A 22,135-nucleotide genomic window follows, 5' to 3' on the forward strand; every position below is an offset into this window, starting at 1 on the left:
TTGTGTACACTTGGCAAATTTTTTCTCTGAGTCTCAGTTTGCTAATCGGAAACAGGAGTAGAGCTTCCTTCCTGCAGCCATGGGTGAGCAGCTGACTCCCAGTACACGGAATTACTCAGAGCAAAGGGGACGGACAAGACCACCGGATAAGAGGGACCATGCCCGTCTGTCCCACTCTAAAGTCTTGGATGAGACAAAAGCCAAGGCCAGGGCTGCATAACACTGACATTTTTATTAGAATTCATTTGTAACAAATGGAACTTGTGTCAGCAAAGAACTGATTTTCATACAGACTTCTTTCGCCACCAATGTAACGAAGTAGGAAAATAAAAAGCACGCCTTTCATTCTGTAAAACATGTACGCGTACTACTGATTAGAGGTAATTGTATTTTTTTAACAAGCCATTTTACAAGTTATTTTTTAATTTTTTTTTCAGTCTATGCATCCAAAACAAGAGCAAAGAACACAACTGTTCTTATCTTTGTAAAGACGCTCCAAGCTCGATGGCAAAGCCACGTGACGATGGATAGGATGGATCTGTAGCCGTCTGACCTCTGCTGGAGTATCAGGGCACCCATAAACCCAAAGAAACTCAAAACTGGAAACAGAAAAGGGGGGACTTCAAAAGAAAATGGGGAGTGGGGAATGCCAACCTAAAGCCAAACCAAACCAAATCAAATCAACAGGAAAGGAAAAAAAATCTGTACACGACTGCAGAATTTTCCCCTCCCTGTTTCGATGCTGTGTTATTTACAGACACACAAATGACTGTCTGCAGGAGTTTCTTACAGATGGGTTCAAGTACTAACAGTATTGGGTGTAGAATCAATGGGGCAGTGCATAGTACAAAGGTTTAGAAAGTGCAAAATTCCCTAGAGGCCCTTCCCTCCCCTGGCTGTCCTTGCCATTGTCTAACCATGCAAATCATTGTTAAAAAAGAGCTAAAATAAAGTTCTGTACAAATCACTTTTTATATATTTTGAATTTTTCTTACCATTGTAACTAATTACAAAATTATACATAACTACACGTACATAGGTAAATAATAGCACCGTACTGGTTAGAATGATGAAAACAATCAGAAACGTGAGACATTTGGGGTCATGGGAGAGAAAAGATGGTTACCTGGGAAATCAAACCGAGAAGGGTGGGACAGAAAAGCACGAGAAAGTGGAATGCACATCAATGACACTAAGGGGGTGAGTTCTGGGAACAGCTCCCGAACACTAGGATTTCTGGAATCGTCTCCTTCTTGTCTGTCTAGGGTTTGCATTCCACACGTGTTCTCCTGGTGAACATTCTCCCCGCTCCCTGGGCCGCACGGGCAGGTTTTGTTTGTGTTTTCGTATTGTTTTGTTTCAGAGGGAGAGAGATGGCTCACGGGCCAACCGTTCTGGCGTGCAACACTCCATCAGGCTCTTGTGTCCACATGGTGGGTCTGCATGAGGGGGGGACCCCCCCCTCCCCCCTTGGTTTGGCTAACAGAAAAGGACAGCGCTGGGTACTCTGGCACTTGGATAAATCTCCAAAATTTACAAACTGAAAGGAAACAACAGACCCACATAATGCACATTCTCCTCTGGTTCTGATGTAGGTTAGAGAGTCTCATTCTGAGGTAGCCTTCTAGATAATTTTATTTTAAAGTATTATATATATTCTTTTTTTTTCTTTTTTTCTTTTTTTTTACAAAAGTGCTCAAATACAATGCTTGCAAGTGTTTGGTCTCTTGGATTTCATTCTGCTAGCATTGGGGACAATGGGGAAAACAAACCGCCTTCCATGCAGAATATTAATGTAATTAAAATGAAACCAAAGTAGTCTACCTAGACCCAAATCCTTTCAGAGTCCCTTGGATATTGGAAGGGTTGTTTAACCTCTAACTCGGATAAGAAATGGAAAACTCATGCCATCACCCATGGCTTCCTAGAGAAATTATGTTGGAAAACTTCGGGGAATAAGATAAGAGAGATATTTATAGATACTGGATTTGTTTACTTCCCCTTTTAGGAAAATCCTCATGGAATATAAAAAATGTGCCAACGTTGACAACGATATCTGCTATTAACAAAAGCTCGGTGCAGTGACTCTGCACCTCGTAGCCAATCTGGATAGGCTAGCAACTCCAACAAGTGGCTTTTCCAGATGTTGACCGCGATGAAAGAAAGAACGGCCACGACATCCAAGTGCTTTGGGCTGGGACAATCACTAACATCCCCGACCTGGTTGAGAAGTAGCATATTGTTCAAAGAGTTTTTGTCCATGCGGTAAACAGAATAATGCTTTAATTGGGAAGCGTAACAGATAGGAACTAATGAAAACAATAAGCTGAGAGTTTGAAAAAAAATGCTCTTAAAATTAGGCATCAATTATAAGGCACTCTAAATGCAAAAGGAAAACCCAAACAAAAGCAAAGTGATACAGCATCTCCCAGGAATGCTGCCTGCCACAACCGAACGCTTCTGGCTGAACAGAGTAACACGATTTGGCTTTGCCCCTGTTACATATCATAAATGTGAGTTTCATAGCACATACTACAGACAATACACGGTTTGAGTACACTCTAAAAACAAAACAACAAAACAAAACAACAACAACTTGATAGCTGATATATTACAACATCCTCCCTCCTGCAGGGATATGCACTGCTCTCTCCCACATGCACACCTCTGGATACTGGATAATTGGTTATTGCGCTAGAGTGTTATAATATTAAACTTGGTTGGGAGCCTGATTAACAAAATAAGATTTGTGAATTTGACGGGGCAGGTGGGGACTGGGTAGAAAATTAGGGGGGTAAGGTTTGATAATCACTGATGTGCATTCATTTCCCTTTTTTTTGTTTTTTAAAAGCAAAGTTGGGTGATATTAAGAAATACCAATATGCCATCAAATTAACGATCGATTGAAAGAGATGTGGACAATCGCTTTTCTATCTTAAAAAAAATTAAAATCATGGACAAAACGAAATGAGCGTTATCTCTATCTCTGCATGGATACATACATCACACGGTCTATATATACATACACATCCTGATCAAAGATGGATATCTATGTATATATGTTAGCAGCAACTTTATACTTTGCGCCTCCCTGTTGATTCCAAAACCAAACCAAAGGAAAAGACGATGCTCTTTGAATCGTTGACGAGATTGGGTGCTTTCTTCCTAATCAAAACCAAACGGAACTGGAAAGAAAAAAAGCAAATAGCAGACAAGACAGACACTGTAGATTCAGAATACTTGCACACAAAACATGTGCAAGTGGTCAAATTATTGGATATTTCTACAGTGAGAGATTACAGGAAACAGTTCTACAGCTTAAAAATAAAAAAAAACCTACGATTTGGAAATTAAAAATAAAAGAAGAGTTATGTAACTTCTTGTTTCAATTCACTTTATCGAATGATACATTTTGTTTAAAAAAAAAGTTTACACAGTTACAAATGAAGCACAGGTCAGCAGTATTTTTACAATACTAAAAATCTAAATCAAGGACTTCTTTTTAAACACCCCCCCTTGCCGGTCCCCCCACCCCCCAAATGTTGTTATGCGCAGTATGGTGGGAAGGGGTGATGTTGAAGCAGGGTCCGCTTTCTTGCGACAAGCCATTCCAGCAAACCTCTTGCCCCGAACTGCTGCATTCTGGGACCTTCCAGCAACCCGGAACAAGATGGCGGTTCTTTGCTGCGATTTCTTCTTCCTGTGATCTTTGAATCCTTGAGGTATCTGTCCATCAACCCCCTCAGATGCCTCAGCAGTCAGGATTCTCTTTATAGTTGTCAGGTTAGATTTATTGTTTTCAGGTTAGATTATGAAACTGGGGATTCTTGGTCCACCTGGCATTGTTTTGTTGGTTTTGTGTATAATTGTCCCACTACGTGGTTCGTTAGCTAGAAGTGAAGAAGGACTTCTCAAGTGCCCCATTATGGCTCAGAAGAGACTCCGTGGATAGTGAAGGGCCTGCAGTTCACATCCGGAACGGGACGGGGGTTTCTACGTTGCATAGTGATCAAAGCTGCCCAGGTACTCTAGTGCGGCCCGGTAGCAGAACTGATACTGGTCCTGCGGGAGACACGAGAAGGCAAAAGATGAGGCGACCAGCAGGTACTAGATCTGCATACGTTTCGACCCCTGAAAAGTGATATTAAAATATGATCACCTGCCCACATCAAGAATGCTCTGGCCACTTGGGGGGCCTGACAGAGAGGGGGATCGCTAGCTGTCAGTTCGAGGAAAGCCCACACGGAAATGACAACGGCATGAGTCTTTTTTTTTTTAAAGACAGGGAAGGATTCTGTCACTACCATAAGTAGCCAGCGCAGGGTTGGAGAGATGGGAAAAAAAAAATCACAATTTACAGAGGACTGCAGGGATGAGGAAAAGCAGGATTTCCCCATAAAAGAAACTTATTTTCAGTAGCCAGTGGGGCTGAAAGTCGATAGTTTCTATTTTGCTTAAATGTGCATTTTAAAATGGTAAAAATGGTAATACAAAATAAATAGGGTTTACTTTCTTATCTTGTCACAGTACATTGCTTGGCTTAAGTGTTAAGGCTTTTTAAATGTCCAATTTCCCTCTGCCACCTCCTATCCCCATTTGGTTTGTCAGCTGACATAATGTTTTGGGCATTGCCAGGCAAATGCCTACGTTATGTTGGACTCGGATTCTCAAACACATAGTGGGCCATGAATTAGGTACACACCTGCGTGTTGCCCTCGGTCAACCTTTGGAGGAACATAAATACTGCCTCCTTTCACTCATGACAGCCTTTGAAAGGGATGGCCAGGGGGTCAGATGGGCTATATAAATCATGAACTGTTTGCTAAGAAATATGGGAATTTCACATCCATCATTGGAGAATTAAAAGGGGTGACAAAATTATCTAGAGCTCATCCAGGATCCAGATATGTAAAATGGCTGATATCATGTTAAATAAAACAGAACAGTTGAAAGCTAACACCGAGGCATGCAAAAAGGGAATAAGGAATTAAAGTGCGCCGAGGCTCAATGGCATGGTAGGCACATAGTGCTTTATACACGCAGGCTAACTGTAGGAAAGGACCACTTGTCCAGGTCAAAATGATCCAATGTGAAACACTGAGCATGGCTTCACCTAGTCTCTCATCTCAGGTAATTTCTCCAACAATCCTGAGACACTGATACAGCTGTGCTCTTGACAGGAGGGAAATCAAGCTTCCAAAGGGTGAAGCAACTTGCAGTTTCTCGCATAGTATTTTGGCTTTCGGTCTTGAGAAGCCCTGGTTGTCTAGCAGGTGCTGACCAGGAACACCGTCTTTGGCTCTCGAGATGTGCCACACACAGACTCAGGGGGAGTTTTCTCACCTCTGTCTGCACCATGGCTGGTCGTTGTGTCCTTAACATTTTGACGGTCTGGAAGATATCTACAACACCTTCGTATCTCATTCTTTCCAAAACAATGCTTAATGTGATGAACACGCCAGTTCTTCCAACACCCGCACTGTCAAAATATCAGAGACAATGTGATTGGATGAGATGCCCGCAGTGCTGGCCACCTTCACGTGGAGGTGGGCACATGCCTACCGGCTTCTCTGGCACATCATGTTCCTAAAAGTATAGGTTTGGATTTTGCAAAAGTATTTTTTCCCAAGACAATGGAGATTCCAACAGATTCTCAAAGGGGTCCCTAACATTAAAAAGAAAAAGGCAGTTAAGAATCACTGAGCTTATCTACTATTTTTGGATGCTCGGGAGGTAAGACAGCAGGATTCTTTCCACCACATTAGTAAGAATTTCTCTCGTTGTTTCCTTTATTGTCTTAAGATAATTCCAGAACCTTCACAGCAGAAAGAGCAGGAAATTAATTCATAGTTCTTGTGCTTTTAAGAAGTCGAAAAGCATCTGGAGGTTTAGGTAATGACGAAAACAGTGGATCATGTGAACGATCCCTACACTTTTGGACCTAATTAAATGGCACGTTTAACACTTGGGCACGGGCTGTAGAAAATGGATGGATTCATCTACTTGGGAATGTAGCTGACAGGCATATAGAAATAGTGTGGCATCCCCTTATAAAATGAGATTTCTATAGAGTCAAACCTGAAGTGGTATGTGAAGCTTTCAAATCCATTGGCCGTTTCTAAAAATGATCCAGCAGCCAAGAAGGCTCTCTGTGAAGATGGAGGAGATGACCTTGAAGGTCTCTTTCAACCTTGAAAGCCTCACTTAATCCAGAAAGGTTGTGATTTATGATCTTTTTTATAGCATGGTCTAGGGACTTCAGAGTCTATCTTATTTGGATTTGACTGATCAAAAGTCCAAGAAGTATAGCATTTTCTGGCTCCTTACTAAGTACTTTCCATGAAAGAACAGGCACTTGCCTTTTAGAACTTCTGAATGCATGGACGTCATCAAAATAATTTAATAAGGTAAACATTTTAAACATAGATTCTTCTGGATAGGAGAAGATACTTTAAAACTTTAAGATACATATATAATGCACAGGCAACACAGCATAATAATTACATTAAGAAGTATTGAAATCATCTGTGATGAAAAAGACATTGAAGAGTCTCATACACAGGAAAACATTCATATTTATTTGATGCTTCGCATGAAGAATTTGGATTCAATTAGAAAAACTCCTTTCCTTATACCGAGCATGTGGTATATAGCCTTTGAGTGAGTTCTGTGGGAAATTCAGGAACTCTCGACATAACACGAGTCCCTTACGTCAAAGTAGCGGCTTCTATTACGTCATTCCCCACATGCTCTTTGATTCTATAGAGCAAAGGACTGCGGTCAACTTAGAACAAAACAAATGCGTCTGAGTAAGGTCTGTTTACTTCCTGATATACTGTGGCTGGGAAAGGGCAGGTGCTAGGAAGAATCTTAATGGTCTGAGAAAAACTGATGACCATAGAGATTTCCCCAGTGACGTAGTTCCATATGGAAAAAATGAGACAAGGCCTAAGATAGTTTACAATCCAACGCAAAGACTTTTCCTGTTTCATATGTCATTTAGAACTACAGTGGTTTTTTGAAGCAAAATAAAGTGTTTAATAAGCTCTCTCAAGATTTGGGATCACAAGATTAAAAACAAACCCCCTAAGTTGCTAGAATCCTAAAATATATTAAGTACAGTATATACTCGAGTATAAGCCAACCCAAATATCAGCCGAGGCACCTAATTTTACCACAAAAACTGCGCTGAAAAACTTGGCTTATACATGAGTATATATGGTAAATGGAGATGAATTCTTTTTACTGGACAGTTTTTGTCTAAAAACTCCCCCACCACTGAATTTATGGTGAATGTCCTTTCTGAACCGTTTACTTGCTATTTCTATTAACTTCAATGACTTGAATTATAAAATGCTTTGGAAACTATTGGAAATAATTAACTTCAAGGTGCTTCGTTTTCTGATCTAGCAACAATTTTCAGGCAAATTGCAGTTTTAACTGAGGTAACCATTGTAATCACTTATTGACTGGCAAGAATAGTATTGCCATTAAGGCTTGATAGCTATTTATGGTTTTCCCAAGAAGACAAATGCAGGGGGGAAAAAACAGAAAGATAGTTATCGGTGCCGTGCTGTGGAAGCAAAGCAGGTGAGAGGCGATTAACAGAAGAAACGATCACCAAGGATGTACTAACACCTCGTGATAAGAGAAAACTGGCATGGAAAACCAAACTGACAGACAGTAATGCTAGGAATAAACATCTTCCTCTGCTTATTTTCATTTTCGGAATAGAAATGAACCTGCTTTAAATATTTCTGAAGATAGAATTCCATTTATGGAATTGCTACAGGAAGCAAGTGTTCTGTTGATTGTATCGATGACTAGATAGGATGGGTGCTTTCAGAGTTATCATGACATTGGCCCCCAATGGAAACTCTCCCCAGTCCTGGTTCTTGGCATACCTGCAATGGACGGAGATGGGCCCATCTTGGCCAAACTGCTCCTTTGTTTTGTGGACCTGGCCGATGAAGTCGATGAAGCCTTCTCCGGACTTGGGCACTCCTTGCTCTGGCCAGTCAGTGAACTGGAACTGCCGGACTGTCCGGGACTGTCCGTCCTTTCAGGGGAAGGGCACATACGGCACATACCCAGCCAGGAGGATTCCGCCGTCATGGAGAACACAGTTGAGGTCACGATGTGATTCCAAACAGATGTTTTTTAAGAAGCCATAAAAGAGTTAGATACATGTTGTTGGAACTTGAAACTTATCATCATCACACTGTTAGGTTTATATCTGCTATTAATAAGCTCTACATTCGACTATTCCCTAGGTGGCACAAAGAGTTAACATGCTCACTGTAACAGAAGGAGACATTTTTCATCTACCCAGAGAGCCCTCAAAAGAATAGCCCTGGTAGCGTACTTCTAAAAAATGTGCCCCTGAAAACCCAGTGGAGCACAGCTCTGTTCTGACACACATGGGTATCCCATGAAGTCAGGGTCACCTGGAAGGCAATTGGATTCATTAGCACACACACACACTCTCTCTCTCTCTCTCTCAGAGCAAAGCAGTATCTTTTGATTCCCATGTAATCGCTAGCCACTGGGTTCCCATCGTAGAGCATGCTCTCATGACCCAAAGCTTGGGTTTCAAACCATTGACTATGCTCACATTTCCACCAAAGAGGAACATGTGCATCTTATCTCCCAAATTTCAGGATCAAATGACTTCAGAACACAGACAGGAAGATCCTGCCAGGTCATGTGGCCTGGAGAATTTGCTTTTGTTATGAGAACTTCGTATCTGCTGTGCTCGTGGATTGCCAGTTCTGTTAAGTGACAAATGGTGATGTTTAAAGGATCTGACACAAATCAGGTAGTTGCTGTTAACCTGGATGCCCTGCATATCTCAAAAGCACAAGATTTCTAGCCGAGGTATGGGCCACAGTGGGTGCCGTGTGACTATGCTATAAAGCAGGAAGTGAAGCACCCTTCAAGGTCACCAAGGAGATCATTAGGGAATCAATGCCCTGTTCTGAAAGAGGCCCTTTCCTGGCTGACCCCAGGAATTAGGAATGCCGTGAGGCTCATCATGCAGACAAATCAAAAGAGAGAAAGCAAGTAACCAGGTACCAGAGGGCTCTCTGAAAATGATCAGGTAAAACGGCTTTGACTGCAGAAGAATGTGTGTATTAAGAATTTGAAAGGATGTTAGTGAGGCTGTTGCTTATTCTTAGCTTTTATAGCATTTTTTCCCCTAAAGCGAACAAAAGGCACCCCTTGGTTACAGATACAAAAACCACAATTGTACCTACTGATTTTCTCCAGCTTCATCAGAAACCACATACACACCACCACCACCACCACCACTCCCCCCATGGCCATCCAGATGATTCCAGCACATGGTGATCCTATCTGGTACTGGTTCCAGAAGGAATTTAGGTGGCTCTAATCTTTCCAGATGTGGGTGGCCAGGCCCGTTCTCTGCAGTGTCAATGGGTGAGCTTGAACTGCCAACCTTTTCATTAGTCATTGCTAAATGCTGTCCAGTCGTTTCTGAGTCACAGCAACACTATGACAACAGAGCCAAACACTGCCGATCCTTACAATGGTTCTTATGTTTGAGCCACTGTTGCAGCTACTGTCTCGATCCGACTCATCAAGGGTCTTCCTCTTTGACACGGCCTGTCCACTTTCCCAAGCATGATGCCCTTCTCTATTTTCACGGCCTGCCCACTTTCCCAACCATGGCTGGTCTCTCCTGATAATGTGCACAAAGTATAAGAGAAGAAATCTCATCATCCTTGTCTTTAAGGAGCATCTGGCTGTACTTCTTCCAAGACAGATGTTTGTTCTTTTGGCAGTCCATGGGACTTTTGATATTCTTTGTCAACACCATAGTTCAAATGCACCAATGTAAAAAAAACCCCAAATTCTCACAACTGGACCAATAAGTAACATTACAATAAACAGTGAAAATATTGAACTTAATGATTTCATCCTGTTTGGATCCACAATCAATGCTCATAGAATTCTGTAGCAGCCCAGAGATCAAAGAACGCACAAAATGTCTTTGAAGTGCAAGCATGCTACTTTCACATCTAAGGTACTCCTTACCAGCCATACCATTTTCAATTGGCTCAAAGCATTTTTAATTGGCTCAAAAGACAAAAAATTTGGACATTGAAGAAAGAATATTGTAGGAAAATTTGACGCATTATAACTGTTGTTTTTCATTAGGGCCCAAGTGCAAACCGGTTAAACAATGCAATGCTGACGCATCAAAGAGAGAGGTTTCTAAATGACATGCTGAGGGGGGACAGGGTCCCATTGTTAGCTCTGCTTGCCCAACAGGCTTCTGTCTCAGCATCCTTCACCTCTTTGCATGGCCCTTCCCCTCCTGAAGCTCTTTTGGTTCAGGGGTGCATGCTCCAGGATTCTGGATGTCTGTAGAATTCAGTCATCCCTCAGATGTGTTGACCAGAGGGAGTGGATTAGAGAAAGGTTGTCACCCATCAACTAGCTGAGCAGTTTCCAGGGGAACAAGGACCAGCCCTGACTGGCCTTCCGGTGGAGGGGAGTGAAACAGGAAGACTACAGAGACTCAGTGGGAACACAGAGAAGTGCAGAAAGAACTGGCTGGCCCCATCAGTAACATAGGGCTGGCTACCATGGAGCATGCTTTACTTCCCCGTTTTTGGAATAAGGGGTTGGGAAGCATAGGAAGGGAGGCCAGAAGCTGGGCAGTGTCTATTTGCTGTCTTCTCAGCGTCCTGTGGATTTCATGTCTGACCACTGTGGCTTGTAACAGCAAGCAGCAGGGGGGGATGTGTGCCAACACTCACTATTTGGGTGAGAGGCCACCGGATGCCATGGGAAGGTCACATGGTGAAATACAGCTGTATTCTGGTATTTGTGAGCACCAGTTTGCTTTGGAAACCATGCTGATATTAGAAACACACCAGGACACCAAGAGCAAGGGCCATGCCAGCTATGAAAATGATAACATTAAAAAAAAAAAGCGTGGGTGCCAGGCCCTATTTCCACCTTTCTTTGGCTTATTATGATGAGACTTTGCGTGGACACGTTGTTGCTGTCGGTTGGGGTGGAGCTGAGTCTGGTTCATGAAGAAGGTGCATGTGTGGAGGGGAGGGTCTCCACAGGGTTTCCAGGGCTGCGACTTTCCCGTGCAGATGGCTAATTCTGTCTTCTGAGCTGCTCTGAGGGAGGTTTGAACCATCAACTTTTCAGCTTAACTGTTCCGCTCAGAGACGACACTTTTGGCTAAGTGGGGAGTTGTAAAACAGGTGTCCCTGACATCCACAGAGGCAGGCTGCCAGTCTTTCGCAATGGTTTGTGAGTTTCCCTTACTGGCAGGTGGGATTTTCCCTCACCAGACTCAGCCCCAAATTTGGAAAGGCCATGATTACTGTCATTTTCTTTCTTTTTAAACAATGATTGAGGTGGGGCACCAAGGCATGCTGGCTTTAGCAACTCCTAAGTGAGACCTCGTGACAGAACCAGAGCCTGGAGGACAGTCACCTTCAGAGCAGTGAAGACTTCAGATGCTCAGGCATGAACAGATCGGTAGCCTGTCCCCTGGACCAGGCAGAAAGGTAACCAACTTCTCTTTCACATTAGGTCACTGGCCTGGGCCAGACTTTGGGGATGGGAAATCAGGCTCCAAGCATGGGTTTTGCTTGAGGAAACCTGCTGAGTTAGTTAATTGTACCAGCCTGGCCGATAAACACATGTGGGTCTGGTTGAAAGGCGGGGGGATAAATGGGTGGTGAAGCCTCGCCTTTCTAGTTCTCGGGTCTCTTGTTTTGTGATGGTTGCACCAGGATGCAGCTGCCTTAGCAGTTCCCTGCTTCAGCTTGCAAGATTGACTTCCTACAAGACATCCCCAAGGAGAAGCCACATGGACCTATCCCGATGCAGCCCTGGGTGCTGGAGCAGCCATGTGGAGACCCCTGCTAGTGCTGAGATGCTTGTTCGTTCACTGACTCAGCTTTCCTCCTGCAGTCAGCATCATTGCCTCTGTTTTGTGAGGTGGAGGACTTTGTGGACTGGTGTTGGGTTAATGGGTTAATATTGGACTTGTGGGCTTGGGCAGCATTGGGTTGGGATGTTTTCATGATGCACCTTTTCTTTACATAAAACTCTCTTATACATGAGTCACTGTGGATTTGTTTCTCCAAAGTACCTAGACTAATACACCTGCTTTCCTGGAAAAACCAAGGATCTAGTCAAGAGCTCTACCCTCTAGTTTTTCTCAACCCACCCATTGTGACACATACAAAAACAAAGGCGGCTTTGGACTGACCCGGCGCTCCTCTAAGAGGTGTTTATAATCGCGGCGTGGGAGTAGCCAAAGGCAAGAATATTAAAGTTTATGCATTGAGCCTCTTACATCAGGGCTGAACCTTGGACTCAGCGATGGAGATAAGAAATGCAGAATGAAAATTAGCCAACAAGGGTCGTGGGTGCACAGCTCTCGTGGACAGACCCATTAGCGCACTGAGGAATAAACCAGGCCAGGAATCAAATTAGAATGTGCACGGCTTGTCAGATGCTTCTAAAGAATGCCATTTGCTCGGCACTTTTAAAAATCATACTGAATTAACCTTCCAGCCCCCATGACCTGAAGGGCTCTGCACAACAACAACATATTTGCAGCCCCAGGGAATGACAACCTCACAAACGCTCCAAGAGGATGAGCCGAGAAGGTGAGCCACGGGCAAAGCCAACCAATCAGGCAATGCTTCCCAGCACAAACGCTCCCCAAGAGCATCCCCAGAGTGAGGCTGCCAGATGTTAAGCGTGAATGGAAGCCAGCCCTGGGCTTGGGAGGACCTGTTTGCCAGACAGAGGGAAAGTTACTCTCCTATTGAAATAAGAAGACAAAGAAGCGTCCCTTAGGATGGCTGGCTTCATTTCTCTATGGGAGTATGGTCATTTGGCTAATGTTTCTCCCAGGGGTGCATTGTGGGCTACCTTTCAGCAAATGCCTCAGAATGCTTAAGACAGCACCAACTTACCCTGGCATCCGTGACCTTGAATTCCCTTAGGATATACTGGGGCATGTTGTACTCAGCCATTGGGTCTACAACAAAGTACTGGTATCTGGCGGATCGTTCGGCTGGCCAGTACTGGTGGCATTTTTCCTAAAAGGAGAAAAGATGCATGTGAAACTGGACAAAGTGTCAGTGAGCTCGATGAATCATCCTTCAGTTGACTGATTCTTTTGGCTGAGGAGAACAGAGCCCAGGCAGTTCCAGTGACTTGCCTACACCCCGTGGAATATCAACAGCCATCCATTTTCCTCTTCGCAATAAGAACATTTAAAAAATCAAGCCAATTTCAATTAACTGTGACTCATTTCTCTCCCAGACGGCCAGCTCCCCGAGAACAGGGAAACCATCTACTGCAATAGTTGCCCGTGGTATGGAGGAGTGCAGTGGTTACCATTCATGCCAACTCACTGCCTTAACGCCACTTCTGATCGATGGTGACCTCGTATGTGGAAGAGGATTGTGCCCCATAGGGTTTCCACCAGCTGGTTTGGGGGAACAGGGTGCCAGCCTGGCTAATCTGTGGTTGTGGTCTTGGACCTTCCATCTAGTGGTTAGTAAATCAGGGTTTTACCATTGACACCGCCCAGGGACTTCAGCTGGTACACCGTAGGTACTTCATACAGATCAGTTTAAATGAATTCTTTTAGAGGGTATGTGGCCGTACACCTGTAAGTGATCCAATTACATCAATCTTTATACACATGGCTGGTCCTATCAGTCAGGCAGTGACTGTCACACTAAACTTAGGCCACTGTGGTATGGAGCAAAGAGAATCATCAAGGGTGAACATACAGAGAAACATCTTCTCTGATCTGGTCCAGCCTCATTCAATGGCTCAGACTGGCCCCCAGGCAGTTTCTGGGAGTTGCCTAAACCCCACAGGAAGTCAACAACCCAATCAGAAGAGCTAGCTAGTGTCTTAGTCTGGGATTCCTCTTGCTCTCTCTGTGGGGTCTGAAAGCCAGGTTTTGATTTGATTCCATCTTTAGAACTTCATTTATGTGAAGAACAGAGAGCTCAAACACTTCAGGCACAGGTGGAAACATGCTACCACGATTTAATCCAAAGAGACGCCTTTAGGTGAAGCTATCCTATTTCCTGTCTATTTTCAGAATAATTGTTTTTTAAAAAATGAATCTGAATACAGTCAGATTATGTCTTTAGAAACATTAGGCAATTTTCAACCCCTTCATCCAAATGGGTGAGCAAGGTGGGTGAGGAAGAATTTGCCCTGGGAATGAAAGGAAGTTCCTTTACACAGAGAAGGAGGAGGCCTTTGTTCATCATATGGACCACAGTAAAAGGAGGAAGGACACACTGAAGGTTAGAACGTGTGTCAAATGCGGGCGCCTGCCTATTTCTTTGTCTCAAAGATTGTGCTTCAATGAAAACAAAGTAGTTGGTCTTTAAAATATTCTAAATGGTGCGTTGAGCATGGAATGAATGTGTAATCACCTCCACAGACGACCACCTCTGTTGTCAAGAGCCCAGTATGGATGGTGTCTCACTACTATTACTGAAAGTCTTGATCAAAGGGTCTCCAGAAAAATCCTGATCAAAAGGGGGGAGAAATGTGGAACTAAATTGGAAACTTACATAAAATCCACACTTTCTCAGAACCATTGAAGTTAAAAGAATCCCCCAAAGTTCTGCCCTGAGGTAATCTTTAAATCTTCAACCCAAAATATTCCCTGAAGCCTGTACACCCAAAGACTAATGTAGCTTAATGTACAACAAATAAAGAACGTCTGCCTTGGCCGCTGTGATCTTTTGAAGAACCCAAGTACATGGGATCACACTGACAACACGATCGCGAAAGGTTAGATAAGATTAGGGGACACTGAATATATGCAATACGTTTGAGTTCATATGCATGAACCTTGAGTTTAGACAATAACAGGGAAGAGTAATTTGGAACGTGTTGGGTGAGAATGGGTGTGCAACTTGAAGAATGTAATCCAGGTCCCTGAAGTGTACATGTAGAAACTTGAATTGGTGTATGGTTCAGATTTTTAAAAAATCATTTTACTGGGCACTCTTTCAGCTCCTATCACAATCCATACACACACACATTGTGACGTATGTATTACAACACCATTAACAACAAAATCAATGACTAAACGACACACACAATGTGGATTTAAAAGTTAGAAATCCACAAAGCGCAACGGCCGGGGTTCTGCCCCAAATATCCTGTACTGTGAGGAGATGATGCTGGCAGTTGGCTCGTGCGGTGCAATCTCCACAGCTCCAAGGGAAGGAAGCCTGGCGAGCAAACACACTTCAAAGGGCCCACACACTTACTCTGCCCATTTCGCGCAACTTGGTGAGCATCACGACAATGGTGGAGTTGTGTTCCCACAGCATCCGCCAGAAGTCCTCCGTGGTCTCAGCCAAAGGCCCCTGGGTTGCAATGTAGGCTTTCTGTTGTCTAGTTACAGAGAGGGCAGAGAGCACGGAAAGACACTCAGAGACCATGCAGAGGCTCATGCTTGTGACGTAAACTTCAACCCAATGACACAATATATATTTCAATATAGTATTCATCCAATTGCAAGTCAATCCCCCTTAGATTGTTGATCAAGCCATAGCATTTACAACATTTTGGGGGTGGGGGGGGCTTTGCAGAAGAAACTGCTTCATTACGGTTGTGATGCAAAGCCCATCATGGCATTTCAGGGAGACGCTGGTAGCTGAGCTTCACGTGTCACATAAATCACTTAAGAAACGCTTAGCTGTGTGGCTTCCCGTTCCACAAACGACTCTGAGATAACCTTCTCCACTCATGGAACCTGCAGCACAAGTTTCTGAGTTTTTCTCCCACTGCCAAATGGCTTCTGAAAGTAGTGTCCAAGGCTGGATTCAAAATTCCTGGGAGCACAGTTTCCTACTCTTATCCCAAGTCAACACACACACCCCGCCGCGCGTGCCCAAGAGATGCAAAGCCGACCGATGTGGAAAGAAAATGGCTGTGAACTGAGATGAAACGCACTTGGGTTATCAAACCAGGGCACACGTGAACATCACAGCTTTGGGGTGCTGAGCACCTACCTGTATCCATCGATAAAGCTGGCGTTGATGTAATCGGATCCTTCCACACCGCGGATCGGCTGCAGGCACACCCTTGTGGATTCATATGGCATAATATTAACAAGGCGGTTTTTGAATTTATTACATGGGAGATTGGCACTGATGAATCTTGAGGTGTGAGCTTTGGAGCTGGCTAGACGCTGTTGAATGGAAGAGGAGAAAAAGCAGACAGAGAGAATTTCAGCCTTTGGTTTCAAAGCCAGGCACTCAAGTTTTCCTTTCTGACAGGCAGCATTGTTGACTTCTAACTGAATGCTATTCCAACAGCATTCTGCTTGTCACTTCTTCCGAACGACTCCCCGGTGCCTAGTGAATTGTTAAGCATCATGTGCCAGGATGCAATCTCTCCATTTTCATTTGGGTACCCGAGACCCCAAAAGGGTGGCTAGAAAGTGAAGAGGACCAGCAGGAACAAGGAAGGATAAGCCTGATGGGCAAACACCTTGTTCAAGAGACTATGGCCCTGCCTTTCACAAGGATCAAAAAGTACAGAGGAAGTCACAGCAAACCCAGAGGGACTTGCTCCCCAGGAAGGCAGTTGGGGCCGATGCCATACCTTGAATTCAAGCTCCATTCCCGTGACATTCTCTCCGGTTTCTATCTGTGTCAGCTTCTGAATGTAGGCATACAAGTTTCTTGCCGGCACTTCGGTATTTCCACAAGTCACTGCTTCCAACAGTGCATCGTGGATAAAGATGTATTGGTCTTCTGTCTGAACCATGTAATTCCTCTGGGCTCTCATTAAAGTTACATGGCCATAAATATCTACAGTTTTTTCATGCTTTATTCTTTCTAGCATGGCATCTATTACGATGAAACAACCGGTCCGGCCAACTCCCGCGCTAGAAGGGAAACGGAAGAGAAGAGAAATAGAGTTCAGCCAACCAGGAAATCAGCCCACAGAAATACTCCTTTTATGACTCTGATTCATGCTAATTGTGGTGGCCCTTCAGTGCAGCAGTAGTTGCCGTGACTCACAGAGACTTTACGTGTCAATGAAGTGAAGTTCTGTCTGGTTCTGTCCCATCGATGTGGGAGACCACTGCGGTAGCCGCTGTGCCAATCTACCTAGATGAGGGTCTCTTTTGGGGAGTGACCCTCTAGTTTACCAAGAACGGTGTCATGCTGTCCCAGTAGTTCTTGAAATGCTTCTGGAGCATGCTGAAGTCAAAATATCATCAAGACCCCAGGACCAGGGGGCGAGAAACAAAACGGCAAATAAAATTAGTTTGGTTTCCAATATGCAGGTATTATCCGCTAAGGTCTTTGGTCAGGCAATACAGCATGGATGTCGCTTGTGAAGACGATATGAAAAACCCAAAACAACACTCAGACACGTTTGTGGATTTACAATGAGAAAGTCTATAAACATTACAGGTCAACAGCTAAGCAGGCGGGGCGTTTTGCTAATGTATTTCATCTCCTTCAGTTCGATTTCCAAAGAATAAATTGTGTAAATCGCTCACCTTGAAACCTTCCCTATTATGAAACTCAGCAAGGAAGCTCTAACCTCAACCTAATGGGAAGTGTGTCATTAAAATATTAAAATGTTGTTGCCTGCTAAAAATAATGCCGGGTGTTCCCAATGGAAAGAAATCCTTCAAACAAAGCCCGTCACTAGAAAGTGTGGGTGGCTTCTCTGGGTTTTTTTTCACTCCTTCTCCTTTTAGAGTTGAATGTGTTTTAAAATTCCAGGTGAAATTCAAGTCTTCTGCGAGGGAAACACAAAGCCTCAATCTTTGTTACCGAGAAAGCAGTGAGGCGTTATTTAAACCCCATTACTTGGGGACTTAAGGGCTATTTTCCAGTTGGTGGAAATGGATGGGAAGGAGAGGAGGAGGTGGGGGAGCCAAGAGCGCACAATGGCTGGACCCCATCTGCAGTCCCAAGGAGCCAATCTAATTTACTGAACTGGATTCCTCAGGCAGGTGGTTAAAACATTGGAATTTCCTTGAGTGTTGGAACGAATACTAAGAAAATAACACATCTGGGTCCTTTCAATCTCCAGATAAGCCCGTGTGCTCACTATTTATCAACCACTTCTGGCTGAGTCCATTCAGTGTCAAGTATGGTTCAATTCAAAGTGCTTGTCTCCTCCTGGTAGTGACTGCTCACCTGGCTGGTAAACATGCCATCAGTGGGACTAGGTATCTATTACCACCTGAGAGGCCAAACAACAGAGGGCCTCCTTCACTAGAGGCAGGGCACAGTTTTCTGTCATGTGCTTATCTATGTGCTCATCTGTCTGTCCTTCCTTCTGCTCATCTCTTCCTGCAGTGAACAGTGAAGCGCTTTGCCAAGTGGAATGCGGCAGACAACAAAAAACGGGTTGGATCCAACCATGTGATAGAATCTTAAACCCTCTACCAGTGGATGCAATCCTGTGGATGGAAAGAAGGCTCTCTTTGTTATGTTAATGAGGTCAGACTCCAGGCTAATTACTTCTAGAGGGGTGTGGGCAACAAAGTCCAAGATGCACAAATACAAGTGGGAAGAGGGCAGACTCTTCAGGTGGTAACAATTGCCAGCTACTGGAATGCGAAAGGGGGCGCCAGCGGTGCAGTGGGTTAAGCAGAGTTGGGGGTTTGAGACCACCAGCCCCTCTGTGGCATGAAGATGAGGCAGTCTGATTCTATAAAAAAGACTTACAACTCCGGGAACCCTGGGGAGCAGGTCTACTGTGTCTCACAAGGTGGCTTTGAATCAAGAATCAACTCAATGGCACTGGGTCTGGTATGGGGGCTTTTGAAACTAAGAATTTCAATTTTGGGGTGGGGGTGGGGGTGGAGTCATCTTTGTGTGCCCTTCAATAGCATGCAATAATTGGTTAACACATTTGTGGTGACAAATGAGTGATTGGCATGGAAGGCCAAATATAATGAGATGCTCATCCAGGCAGGAGTAAACAGAACCAAGACTCTGGTTGGTTACAGAAGTTCTACGGTTCCCAAAGGGTTGGAAGAATTCCGGCAACCGATAAAGATAGCATGCGTAGTGTTTGTTAAGGAGTAGGGAGATGGAAAAATACTTTGATTTATCTTGGTGTCTTGAGTCTCCTGACAGCCCCACTGCATTGGAATGAAAATAACTCAGACTTAACCTGGGCAAGCGAAGCAGCCCCCATGTTTGGCAGATTCCAGGACAATGACTAACATCTCTGTCGCTCTCATTGTTCCCTCCTGTGTTAATTGTTTCTCTAAATGGTCTTCGTTGTAATTGTGTGTTGCTTCTAATTGGACGCAACTCGATGCAATTCTTCCTAGCGGAAACCACACTGCATGTCTTCTAGGGGAGCCCCACATTGCTCATCAATTCTAGAAAATGGCAGGGATATTTTCTCAAAATATGCATCAGGGAGCATTCAAATGTCTGGATGATGCATCGTTCTATATTGCGGCGGAAAGATACCCCAGGATCTTGCAAACCAAGTAGGAATAACTGCAGCTCCAAACAATACCAACCTCTTTGTGAGAGTGATGCCACAAAGAATGAAGGAGGAAAAGAATCACATACCTGCCAGAGTCTACATCAGAACGTGTGTGTGTCGGGTGGGGGTGTGTGCGGGTGAGAGAATAAAAGAGGAGGCTATGACTTAAGCCAAAGTAATTTTTCCCCCATTCAAAAGGAGAAATAGTATCAACTTGCCCAATCTTGCTGTTTTCTCTCTCTCTCTCTCTCTTTTAATGGAAGACACCGAAGAAGCTGGTCCTCAGATGATGCATACATTTTTATCTCCTATATTCTATATGCACACTCCTGTGTGCATTCTATACATTTCCCCCTTCTCTGGATGAAGAACACTAGGGGCTTACATATTGTCTGCGTCGCTTTATTTGAAGCAAAAGAATAAGATTTCAAATGGATCAGGTTTAGTCTTGGACAACGAACCCCAGCATAGCCTAGTGGCCAAATCTCTTGGTGTAGGATTTTGACCCAAGTTGGAACTATTCAAAGACGCTGGCCACATGTACCATGTTCAGGATGTGTCAGTGTGACTGGTCATCATCTTTGAGCAAGAGAATGGGTTGCTATGCAACACTTATGCTGCCCTTGTTTCTGTAGGGCCATCAAAATCACTTACAACAGTTCAAAGCCCTGGTTGGAAACATAATTTCCCGAAGCCAATTGACGGTGTGATCTTAGGAAGTCACTGAACCTCGTCCCTGTTCTTCTTAAGTTGTGACAGTGATAATGATGTCAACTCCATGGTTTTCTTGTGGCGCCTTTGACCCCACATGACTCAGAACGTCCCCAGGAGACCTGGTGGTGTCACGGGTTACGTGTCAGTCAGCTAACAGCAAGGTCAGCAGTTTGAAAGAACAGGTGCTTCGCAGGAGAAAGATGAGGCTTTCTACTTCCCTAAACAGTTGGAATTGACTGGGGGGCAGTGAGTGAATTCTTTCGGATCATGGCTGCATCGTTCTCCTGCAGGCTGCTGGGGGTGGGGTTTCTGAACCACTCCCCTGTCTTTCAGCAGCCAAGCCCTCAACCATGGTGCCACCAGGGCTCCTAGCTCATTGTGGAGAGGGGCTCAATCGCTAGTACCTCCCGAGGCCTAACTGAATATACGAAATATTTGGCAAACAGAGGAAGAAGAGTTCCTTGTAGGCACTGACTCCATCTTTACAGTCGGCTGACAACAAGGAGGAAGAGATGTAACCCGGGGGGAATGATGATAGAATCGCCACCGGATCATTTTGAGATTTGGCTTTCAAAATCTGGCATTCATCCACCCCCTTGAGCTACTCGCTCCTCTTTCTCCCGTTCCCAATAGCCAATGCCTCACCATTTAAGGAACTTTCTGCTTCCCCAGATCCTGGCATGTTAAATGAGATGGCAAGGAAGAGCTCTCCCACCACTGAGCCCGGCGCCCTGGGGCATTCGGGAAATGCCAGCGTCCTTCCCCTTCTCTGATTCAGTGTTTTGGGACCTGCCCCCAAGTCATAGAGCTAATGGGAAGTGGCAGAGCGGGCATCGGACAGCAGGTGCTCAGATGCTAAAATTTATAGCCACATTCCACTGCCCTGCCCCTGCTTCACAATGCTTTCTACCACTTCCATCAGCAACGACCACCTAATATAGCATCCTCTGTTAGAATATCCAAGTCTGCTGCAGCTCCTGGGGCCCGCATGTTAGTCATCGTTAGGATAACATGGTATCCACTAACACTTAGATCATGGCAGTGCACATAACGCAGTGCATACGCAGGGCCATCACGTCCTAATTATTGCAGTGTATTCTACTATTTTCTATGCCCTTGCAACAAAAACAGTGGAGGATGGATTGCTGCTATGCACCCCTTCTCGGTTTTACATTCGGTGACCTCATGTCTATTGCTTAAAAGATTAGTATTTACTCGGTGGGAGTATTTACACAAAGGAAATTGGTAAACACTGCAGTTTGGTGTTTGTTTGCTTTTCAGATGAATTGCTGTGAAACACTTGCCAGCACACACTAATGATTCCAGTCATCCATTCTTATCATCCAGGACACAGGAAGGCATCCATGACTTCCTGCTTCATCCATATTTGTTGTATGTTCTTCCCTAAGATGTGGTAGGCCGAGGTTCTCAAATAGTCCCTGAGTTTCTACCATATGTGACAGCCGTGGAGAACTTTTTCTCAGGGGGATTAGCATTTCTTTGGGTGTGGGGGTGGAATTAGATGTGAAACAAGCAGTTACAGGATAACCATGCAATGACAAATTTCCATCATTTCTGTGTGGTGGAAAGGCGGAAGATGCTGGCAGAGCATCTGTGAGTGAGCTTTAATTTGATACCTAAAGAGGTTAGCTGAGTGAGAAGGGGCCAGGGAACCTTTTGAAGACAGACACTCCCCCAAAGGGAGGTCCTAGGCTGAAAAAGAGCTCAGCTTATTTCAGGAACTAAAAGAAAGCCGGGGACTGGATGCCAGTGAGTCGAAGAGGGCATACTGCACTTGCGTATTTTCTATTTCAGGGATTGGGAGTCAGTCAATTCATATAGCCCTTCTAGCCATAATTCCCTACTACAATTCTGAACTTCATAC

General features: G+C 44.3%; 1 protein-coding gene across 45 annotated transcripts in view; it reads right to left on the reverse strand.

Annotated features, from left to right (window-relative positions):
* Positions 1-213: 213 nt before the first annotated feature.
* PTPRD (protein tyrosine phosphatase receptor type D) overlaps positions 214-22,135 on the reverse strand; it is a 995,611-nt gene continuing 973,689 nt past the window's right edge. For all 45 annotated transcript variants that reach the window (XM_045289116.1, XM_045289153.1, XM_045289139.1 and 42 more), the window contains 7 exons: positions 16,666-16,951; positions 16,071-16,249; positions 15,324-15,450; positions 12,984-13,109; positions 7,905-8,059; positions 5,344-5,479; positions 214-4,062 (listed from right to left, as the gene is read on the reverse strand). In XM_045289116.1, coding sequence (XP_045145051.1) covers positions 3,994-4,062; positions 5,344-5,479; positions 7,905-8,059; positions 12,984-13,109; positions 15,324-15,450; positions 16,071-16,249; positions 16,666-16,951 — 1,078 coding nt within the window. In that variant the 3' untranslated portion in view covers positions 214-3,993. The remainder of the gene's footprint in view (positions 4,063-5,343; positions 5,480-7,904; positions 8,060-12,983; positions 13,110-15,323; positions 15,451-16,070; positions 16,250-16,665; positions 16,952-22,135) is intronic.

The sequence above is a fragment of the Echinops telfairi genome, unplaced genomic scaffold, assembly GCF_000313985.2.
Source record: "Echinops telfairi isolate 266 unplaced genomic scaffold, ASM31398v2 ScPeMD7_25;HRSCAF=90, whole genome shotgun sequence".
Classification (NCBI taxonomy): domain Eukaryota; kingdom Metazoa; phylum Chordata; class Mammalia; order Afrosoricida; family Tenrecidae; genus Echinops; species Echinops telfairi.